Source organism: Mus pahari, chromosome 11 (assembly GCF_900095145.1).
Source record: "Mus pahari chromosome 11, PAHARI_EIJ_v1.1, whole genome shotgun sequence".
NCBI lineage: Eukaryota > Metazoa > Chordata > Mammalia > Rodentia > Muridae > Mus > Mus pahari.
The window spans coordinates 58456616-58466991 of record NC_034600.1 but is presented as its reverse complement, the minus strand read 5'-3'; the positions used below and the strand labels follow the sequence as shown (position 1 = coordinate 58466991).

At 39.8% G+C, this 10376-nt stretch overlaps 1 protein-coding gene across 1 annotated transcript in view; it reads left to right on the top strand.

Moving 5' to 3' along the window:
- The window catches only part of Sub1 (SUB1 regulator of transcription), a 12841-nt gene extending 4159 nt beyond the window's left edge, over nt 1-8682 (top strand). The window contains exons 3-5 of the mRNA XM_021208664.2: nt 1441-1563; nt 6168-6276; nt 8363-8682. Coding sequence (XP_021064323.1) covers nt 1441-1563; nt 6168-6276; nt 8363-8442 — 312 coding nt within the window. The 3' untranslated portion in view covers nt 8443-8682. The remainder of the gene's footprint in view (nt 1-1440; nt 1564-6167; nt 6277-8362) is intronic.
- Nucleotides 8683-10376: the final 1694 nt, after the last annotated feature.

Here is a 10376-nt window from a genome sequence, read left to right as displayed (position 1 = left end):
TAACCTCTAAGTGTGTGTGTAACTGACACAGGTTACTTGTACAGTGTAACCTCTAAGTGTGTGTGTAACTGACACAGGTTACTTGTAAAGTGTAACCTCTAAGTGTGTGTGTAACTGACTCTGAAGTTACTTGTACAGTGTAACCTCTAAGTATGTGTGTAACTGACACAGGTTACTTGTACAGTGTAACCTCTAAGTGTGTGTGTAACTGACACAGGTTACTTGTACAGTGTAACCTCTAAGCGTGTGTGTAACTGACACAGGTTACTTGTACAGTGTAACCTCTAAGCGTGTGTGTAACTGACAGAGGTTACTTGTACAGTGTAACCTCTAAGCGTGTGTGTAACTGACACAGGTTACTTGTACAGTGTAACCTCTAAGTGTGTGTGTAACTGACTCTGAGGTTACTTGCTGCATGCACCAGTCAGAGGATTGCCTTCTGCTGAGCTGATTGTGTAGCTTGTCTCACAGTACTATTAATCCTGTAAACATTTACATTAGTTTTCATGCTTCCATAGTTTTCATTTCAGAGCATATTATTACCCTAGCCTCAACAAATTTAATATACGTTTAGCAATATTAAACTAGTTTGTACTTTCCACTAAGAAGCAACATGCCTGCCCTCTACTGTTCGGGCTGGAAACTTAACAAGGGTTTTTAAAAATTTTTATTTTTTTAGCTTTTAGCTCATTTTGAGAATGAGGCTATATATAATTCTTTTATGCTAGTGCTGCTTCTAAAATATGGGGTTGAATACTAGTCTTATTACTGTCCATCATCAATTTTTAGTGCTGAAGAAGTTTTTGAGTTGTTGATTTTCAGTGCCTGGCATAAGATAGTAATAACTTGCTTTACCTAGGCATATTATTTTCTTTCCCCCTAAGATAAGCGTTAAATTATGTAGCCCTGACTGACCTGGAGCTTGCTATGTAGTCCAGGCTGGAAGCATACATTCTTGAAAACAGTAAAGATACCTTTTGGAATAGACAAAGATTTAGTAAGTATTCATTTTTAGTCATAAATATGTTGGTTTTGTTTTTTGTTTGATCTTCAGCTTTCCTGCCTCAACCTTAGTCAGGATCACAGGATATACCAGTATACTTTGTTTTTTAAAAACATAAAATAATAAGAGGAAAGCTTTTGGTAGATTTGTGGTTTCCAAAAGTTTATAAATAAGTTATAGGCCGCTTCTGTTTCTCTTCCAGAGAGTAGTGTGTGGGTTCTAGTTCACAAGATCACTGTTTTAACATCTGAGGTATCTTTGGGGATTTTGAGAGTAGAGTGCAAAACAACTATTGTTAGTTATGTGAAGACTAGATTCACAGTTAAAAAAATTTTAATGTACATATTTTTCTTTTAATAAGTAAAAAATATGATTCTTTAATGAAGCGTTTTGAACTTCACAAGTGTGTATTCTTACCTTTTTTTTTTCTTTTTAAGTTAAAGAGGAAAAAGCAAGTTGTTCCAGAGAAACCTGTGAAGAAGCAAAAGCCTGGTGAGACTTCTAGAGCGCTGGCATCCTCCAAGCAGAGCAGCAGCAGCAGAGATGACAACATGTTCCAGGTAGAGTTGGAGGGCATTGAGTCCAGAGGACAGATCCTGATCTTTCCTTGTAACCCTCTTGACCCGTGTAGGAAGTGAGGGTGATTTGTTCAATTCTGAGCTCTTGGTAAAGGCTAGAAGTCTAGTTTTACTATATTTAAATGATGCAAATCCAAAGGTTACAGAAAGCCAAAAAAAGATTTACAACTATATATTTGGGAAGCAAATTTGAGTAAGTAGGATGAGTATTTGGCTGGAAAGTGTAAATTTGATAGTATTTGAGAGAAATGACTTAACTTAGGCTTCATAAGAAACAGAAGGCTGGGGACAGTAGAGTATGTGTACAGACTGTGCTGGGGTAGCATGTTTAGGCCGGGAGTCTGAGCTTAAGGAAAGGGGCAGCGGGGAGAATAGATGGAGTGAGACAGGAACCCTAGGGAGGGCTGCTGGGCATCTTGACTTTATTAAAGTGTTTTTAGCAATTCAGTATTTGCTTCACTGAAAACACTGATGGTGAGATGAGGAATTGTGAGTAAATGATGCTGTGAGATTGTGGAGGCAGTTATAGACTTTCATTTGTATTGATGAGAGAGTGTGATGATTACAAAGACAGTGATGAAGAAGGACCAGCCATGAGTGAGGTAGACCTGCCAGTGAATGTGGTCACTGAGGACAGTCTCCTGTAGCGCCTGGGGGGCTTGGCTGGGAATTATCTTGTTGGCTTTTACATGTGTTTGACTAAATAGCCAACTACCAAAGAACACATAAACCATAGAGCAGCTTATGAGAGATTTGCAAATGGGTGATAAGAGAAGAAAGGATGTAAGTAGATAAAGTGGTCAAAGAAAACTAAAAGTAGTGGAAGAAAGAAATAGACAAAAAAGAAAGTGTAAATTAATCATTCAGTTAATAGGTTTCAGGTCTTTGACTTCAGTATAATTTCGGAGCAAAGGTTGGTTTGATAGCGAATATAGGTGCAGGTATGTGGTGAGGAATTCAGAAGGATGTTGTACTGATTCACACGGATAATAAGTTGGATGCTTACTGTGCTCTGCTTCATTCAGACTTTGCCAGCTTCTAGTAATCCATGTGGAATGTGATCTGTAACCTCATGGAATTTAAGGGAACCATGATTACACACACATAGTAAAAATTATAATAAGTCCTGAGAAGTAGTGGGCAGATGGAGAGAGTAGGCCTGAGAATCTCATTAAAAAGAAGAGGCACCTAAACCTTAACATGTGACAGTTAAGCCAGCTGTGCTGTGAGTGGACAAAGGGAGCATTTTCAAGAGCAGGAAATTGAGTTAATATCTTGAGGTGGGAAGGAGTTTGGGTTGTTTATGAATTACAGAGCCTTTGTGGTTGAAGCCTGGGAAGTCTTGCTGAGTATCAGAAGTCTGGTGAAGATCTTTGAGGGCCATTTGACTTTTAAGTACAACAAGAAACTGTTTGGGACAGGATAAATAAAAAATTGGCTAGAGTATTTTGTAGTGTTTATAAAGAAGTGCTTTGGAATATCCAGTTTCATAACTGTATCTTGGCTTTTCTTTTATCATTCATGCTGTGTGCTTTTCTTTTTACTTGTAGAATAATGACACCTCTGGCCTGGTGGGGTGGGGGAGTCTGAGATGAGGGTCTTTTTTTTTTTTTTTTTTAAATAGCCCTGGCTTACTTGGAAGTCACTATATAGAATAGGCGAGATTTGAGTTTTTTTCCTGCCTCTCCTCAAGTAAAGAGGTTGTAGACATGTATTACCACGGCTTTTAAAGGTTCTTTTTTGTTAGAGATTTTTGAGAAATGGGGTTTATTTTTAGGGGATGATTTTTTTTTTTTTTTCACTACGAAAAAAAGAGCTTTGGCTCATTTTTTTGTTTTCTCTCTCTCTCTCTCTCTCTCCCTCTCTCTCCTTTCTCTTTCTTTCTTTCTTTCTTTCTTTCTTTCTTTCTTTCTTTCTTTCTTTCTTTTTTTTCTTTTCCTTCCTTCCTTCCTTCCTTCCTTCCTTCCTTCCTTCCTTCCTTCCTTCCTTCCTTCCTTCCTTCCTTCCTTCCTTGTTTTTTTGAGACAGGGTTTTTCTGTATAGCCCTGGCTGTCCTGGAACTCACTTGGTAGACCAGGCTGTCCTGGAACTCAGAAATCTGCCTGCCTCTGCCTCCCAAGTGCTGGGATTAAAGGCGTGCGCCACCATGCCTGGCTTTTGTTTGGTTTCTGGAGACAAGGTTTTTTCGTATAGCCCTGACTGCACAACAGAGCTAGTTCTAAACTCGCAGAGACCCACCTGTAGCGTATACCTACAATTCTGCCTGTTATGAAGATTTGTCTTAGTCAGTGTTTCGGAATGGAGAGACACAGTGTGGCTTGAGCTTCTGAAACCTCAAAGTTCACTCCTACTTCCTTCTAAAAGGCTGCACCTACTCTGACAAGGCCATGTGCCCTAATCCTTTAAAATAATGCCACTCCTTAGCCTAAGGAGGCCATTTTCATTCAAATGACCACAACTATCCTTCCTTGGAATACTTTGGATCTTTCCTAAATAATTTGGTGAGTTTATTAAATGTTTGTCCTATTTTTGGGCTGCATTCTTAATTCTTGACATATGTCTGTCTGCTTTAGTACCACACTTTCCTTACATTTACTGAATCTAGAAAGTGGGGACATTGAAAAACCACATAGCTTGTGTTAAGCCACGAGTATGAGGTTTTTTATTTATTTTTTTTAAATGACAGGGTCTCAGTATGTAGGCCAGTTTCTTAGTTACAGTTTTTGTTGCTGTGAAAAGACACTATGATCATGGCAACTCTATGTATAAAGGAAAACTTTTAATTGGGGCTGGCTTATAGTTTCAGAGGTTTTAGTCCATTATCAACATGGTGGTGTGCAGGGTAGGCATGGTGCTGGAGGAAGAGCTGAGAGTTCTGTATTTTAATCTGAAGACAGCCAAAGCTACTGAGAGCCACACTGAGTGTAGTTTGAGTATGAGATCTCAGAGTCCACCCCTACAAGTGTGTACAGTGTTGCAGGGTATTTGATCACACTGAACCCTGAGATTGTATTTACTGGAAAACCTGCTTGTAGTTGTGTGGCTCAGCCTTAGCACACACCTTTAGTCAAAGCACTTTCTGCTTGAATATTGTAAACAGGATTAAACAAAATCAACCGTAGGTCAAGAGGCAGAGCAAGTGACCAACTGACAGGAAGTGAACATAGGATCATTAAAAAACCATAGAGAGTAAGAGGAGTCAGGAGGACAGAGAGAGGCACAGGAAGGAGAAGGGAGGGACATTGAGTTTGAGATGGCGTGAGAGAGAGGGCATTCTGGTGGGACTTTGACTGAGGAGGAAGGTCAGTCAGCTGGGTGCTTTCTCTGCCTCTCTGAGCTAGCAGTTTTCCACCCAAGCATCTGGCTCCCAAGACTTCATTGGTAAAATCAAATGATTGTGATTTTGTTTTGTGTTTTGTGTGTGTGTTTTTTTTAAACCAACAACAGTACACACTGACTCCAATAAGGTCATATCAACTCTAACAAGGCCACACTTGCCAATAGTTGCAGTCCTGTGGGCCAGCCATTCAAGCTCATAAAACTTGGTAGCTGTTCCTGTTGAACCAGCACACCCTGGGTAACCTGGAACTTGCTACATGTAAACCAAGCTAACCTTGCCTGCCGCTGCCTCCTGAGGTGTTTTACTTTTTGATTTCTCTGAGTTTACTGCATTAGGCTGTAGGCATCTCATTTAGGTTGAATCAGATTGTACTGATGTTATTCTAAGAGTGGCTTATTTCACTTAACATAACGCTATAGCATAGACAGTATTGCCTATATAAAACCTGAATAGTGTTCCATTGCATGTGTAAGCCACGCTCTATTTGTGTCCTCATCTAAGGATAGACGTTTGGGTTGCGCCTGCTGCTTAGCTATTATGAATAGTGCAATTAAGGGTATTTGAGATCTCTTGGGAGACTCTACTGCCAGTTGTTTTGGATGTGCAGTTATGTGCCGCCATATGTGTCAGTCAACTGAACACGTACATACACAGTGAGGATTCTATAGGATTGGTACCACAGTGTGTAAGTTGTCTTACTAAAGTACATTCTGATGCTCACACAGGAGAGACTTCTGAATATGCGTTTCTCAGAATATATCGCGTCTTACTCTCAAAGTGGGATTATTGGAACATACTATGTTTTTATTTTGTCACAGGACATCTATTCTATTTACTGTGTTTTAATCGTACATTTTAAAGCGAGACTGAAGAAGATAGCTCAATAAGCAGAAATGCTTGTACAGACATGAGGACCTGGGTTTTAATGCTCAGCACCCACCTGAGGTAGTTGGATTTGGCTGCAGATGGCTATAATCCCAGCACTGAGGGGCAGAAATGACAGATTCTGAATAAATACTCTGTGGCCTGCCAACCTAACAGTGAGAGATCTTTTCAAGGCAAGGCAGAGAATGATAAAGACACTTGAAGTCATTCTCTGGACATCATATGTGAACATATATGCATGCACACACTCCTTCTCCCTACCCCCGTTGCAGTTGAATACTTATTCCAGGATTATAAGTGCAAGTTGTGAATATAAATTCAAAACCTCTCTTTATGCATTTTCTTTCTCCCTCCCTGCTAGATTGGAAAGATGAGATATGTCAGTGTTCGGGACTTCAAAGGAAAAATTCTAATTGATATTAGAGAATATTGGATGGATTCAGAAGGTGAAATGAAACCAGGGAGAAAAGGTGAGGTTTTATTTCTTCAGTTTAACATTAATGCTGATTGAATTCTTAACAGGGTATACAGGTTAAGGATTGATCCTTTTATAATCAGTTTGTAATGGAACCTAGGGAAATAGCATCCTAATGTCACGGTGAATTGATCACTAACTTTAACTTCATTCTTATCCGTTCCTAGGCAGATTAGGCATTGCTTTGGAAACTAAAATGAAAAGTAGAAATCTGCTGGGTTTAGTGTTTTCTTAGGACTCAGCTCCAGCTGGGTGTTGTTTAATACAGACTCCTCTGTCCTCTGTGTTGGTGCTTCGCCCAGTTCAAGCCTCTCAGCATGTAGAAACAGTTTCTTCTTACCAAGTAGCTAGAAAGCATTTGTGCCAACTTGTATTTAGTTTCCTTGTGATAAAAGCAACTTAAGGGAGGAAGGGTTTATTCTGACCCAGTCAGAAGGTGGAAGGCAGCTGCTCACGTGGGCCCAGTCAGGATGTGGAGAGATGAGTGCTGGGGCTGGACTAGGTGTCACAGAGGCCTTAGGTGGGTGGGGCCACCCACATTCAGGACAGGTCTTCCTTCATCAGTTTTAATCTGTGCACAAATACTTGTGGACATTCACAGAGGTATGTTCATGATGGTTCTAAATCCATAGAGTTGATGGTCAAGATGAACTGTCACTTGTGCTCCAGGGAGCATAGACAAAGGCATGCACACAGACAGGGGACTGGCTGGGAAGAGGCAGGTGATGGACAGGAGTGGGAAATGGGGCATAGAGAGGGAGCAGAGGGTGAGATACATTATATACATGCAGGAAAATGTCAGGTGAAACTGTTGTACATGGTCATGCTAATGAAGTTTGAAAAAAAATTAACCACTACACTACACTACCTAAATTTATGTAGTTCTGCGCTCTAGGTAATTTAGTTGATGAAATACTTTCTTGGGCCAGTAAGGTGTGGTGCCTCAGCAGGTGAAGGCACTTGGTGCCAAGCCGTGTGATCCCAGGACCCATGAGGTAAAAGAGAGAATGGACACTACCTATACTGTGGCAAATACTGCGGTGCAGGGGGCCTCTACGTGTATGCATGTGTGCACCCATTCAGTGAATAAATGTGTATTCTTTTAATAAAAGGAAAAAAATGCGTTCTTCTAGTACTGTTCTGTCTACTGGTAAATGTGACACTTCTTTGATGCAGTTTTCAGGTGTGTCTTAGGAGCTTCATGTTTTATGTTTACTGATTATTTCTGTCTGAGTTTTCATTCAGGATTTTCCACAGTGGCTAATCCTCAATTTCATTCTAGCAAATGTTTTCCTGTAGGAATTGAGTTAGGTTTTCTTTCCCACAGCTGTCTATTGCATTGTCTTTTGCAATTTCATGGTCCCTCAGCAGTTTTCTGAAAAATACATTGTTTGCGTGTATGGGATGTTAGCCTGAGGTTTCAGAGTACCTGTTTTAATATATACGACCACCCTTTGATGTGTAAGTTGTATTTACTGATTAAGAAACTGAGTCTAGGAAAGGCAGCTAGTGATGCGAAGACGAGTGTCACTCGTGATAGCATGATTCCAGAGTGCACATGTACCTACCTGAATTGTGCACTCTACCATGCCCCTTTTGAGTCACTCTAAGGAGTTTCCCAAAGTGGAATGGATGCTTATGGAAGAACTCAGCACAGAGCCAAACACATTGAAATTTGGTGGAAATATGGAACAAATGTTGGAAGAGACAGGATGTAAAATTGCAGTGTCTTATACCAATTCTGGTTCCGTACATGTTTGTGACATTATCTTCAGATTATTATTGGTACTTGTCAAAATAGGCATTATGTAGATGCACTGTTGGAAGTTAAACTGGATATAAAATTGAACTTATGACCAATATAAGATTTTAATATCAATATAGATCGCTCGCAAAGCTTGAAAATTCTAGTTGCTATTCAAAAGGCAGCTGGTGAAGTAGCGCCTGACTGAGATCTGGGTTTTGTCCTCAACACTAAAAATCCACATAAGGGAAATGACAGTTTTGATACAAATACTTGGATATATCAAAATCCCCCAAAGGCTTGATTTTTCACCTTGTATCTCTTCAACCTTGTTTAGGCATTTCTTTAAACATGGAGCAGTGGAGCCAGCTGAAGGAACAGATGTCTGACATCGATGACGCCGTGAGAAAGCTGTAAATCTGAGCCGTAGCAAACCTGGACTGTTGGAGTTGTCTTTTTACATTGGCTTTTGTTTTCTAAATGTTGTTTTCCAAGCTGTTGTATATTTGGATTGCAGAACAATTTGTAAGACAAATACTTTTTTTTAATGTGCATTATTAAAACGTTCTAAGTGAAGCTAATTGTCGACTTTATTAAAGAGGATTGCTTTGTGCCCCCTACCTAGTGTAAAATAAAGTCAGATCATTACAATCTTAACTGTGGTAGCCTTTTTTGATCAAAAAAACCTAGGTACCAAAAGAACAACCTTTGTAGGCACATTGTTGAGTCAGCTTACATTGGGAAGGATTTGTATTGCATTGAGTTTCTTAGATTGCTTTGTGAAATGTATACTCAACCTCTTTCTTTCCAGATTTACTAGGTTTTCCTCTCCAGGTCTTCTCCTTCCACAATAATTTTCCTTTTCTTCAGTTTTCTTAGAGTCCACTCTTTACTCAGATAGATTATGCTTATTTAGACAGTCAGACTGTCAGTGTCGCCGCCTCCTAAGTCTGCTCTACTGTGTTAGCTATTAACAGGCATCTGTTTGACAACATAGCTTAAATGAGAACTCCCAAGTGTATGCCATTATTCATAGTGCTCTGTGTAGATGTTGCTTAGTCCACAGAACATAGTAAGTTTGATGTCTGATCATCTGTCACTCAGTAAACATTTGTGCTAGGATGATGGTTATAAAGACAGATATTAATAAACTAGATTAGAATTGTAAGATTGTGAAACTTACTGGCCTACTGTTATATTCTAATAATGTGTAGATTATATGTAGTCAGACATGGCATTGAGCTATACTGTGGTAGGTTCTGTGGCCGGTTTTAGAGTTGATTGTTTTACGGATAATCTGGACAAGAGACTTCCAGACTTGATGTTAACTAAGTTTGATAGACATTTCCATTGGTTTTCATTTCAGTCGTGATGATTAAGCAGACAGGCACATGCTTTAGGGATATTGCCCCAACGAATAGGGCATAGTGTTCTGAGGGAGAACGCTTGCAAAGGAAAGTCACCACACTGAAGGGAGCTAGCCTGTGGTGAGAAAGGAACTTTCTTGAAACTAAATGTTATTCACATGATATGTTGGTGATAACAGTAAGATGGGTCTAGGTAGAATGCTAGCTAACAAGGACATAGACGTGAAGAATGCTGCCCCTAAGCTGCTGTATCAGAATCTCCCTGTCTTATTAACAGGGTTGATTCCCATTGTCTATAAGCATTTTATAGAACTGTTAAGGTTTAAATTTAAAAAACAATCTGCCAGGCCTTGTGGTTAACTGTCCTCCCCACAGATATTCTTTAGGTAACTTTTTAGAGTGTTACTCCAAATTGATATGTATATCAAAGTGTTTAAGATATATACCATAGCTCATTCTTGAGGGATGCTCCTCTTATAATGTGCTGCATTTCATTGATTGATTAGTTTGATAAAGGATTCCTTATTTGCCATTTAAAGAAAGGATAGTTAGAACATAAGACTTTGGTGCAGATGAGGAGAGAATAACAGGTAAACTCTCAAGGCCGTGTGTTATGTGTACGGGTCAGCTGTCGGCTTGTCTGCAGAGATCTGCCGTCTGCTCCCTAGGCATTGAAGATCTCCACATGGAAAGCTTTCTTGGGCATAATTTGTTAGGTTGATAACTAAATAATTAATGTTATACCAGAGTTGCTATTCTTTTTGTTTTGTTTTTTGTTTTTTCGAGACAGGGTTTCTCTGTATAGCCCTGGCTATCCTGGAACTCACTTTGTAGACCAGGCTGGCCTCGAACTCAGAAATCTGCCTGTCTCTGCCTCCCAAGTGGTGGGATTAAAGGCGTGCGCCACCACGCCCGGCCAGAGTTGCTATTCTTTTTTGTGTGTGTTGAAAAGGAAAATTGGGATAAAAGAAGAGGGACTTCTCA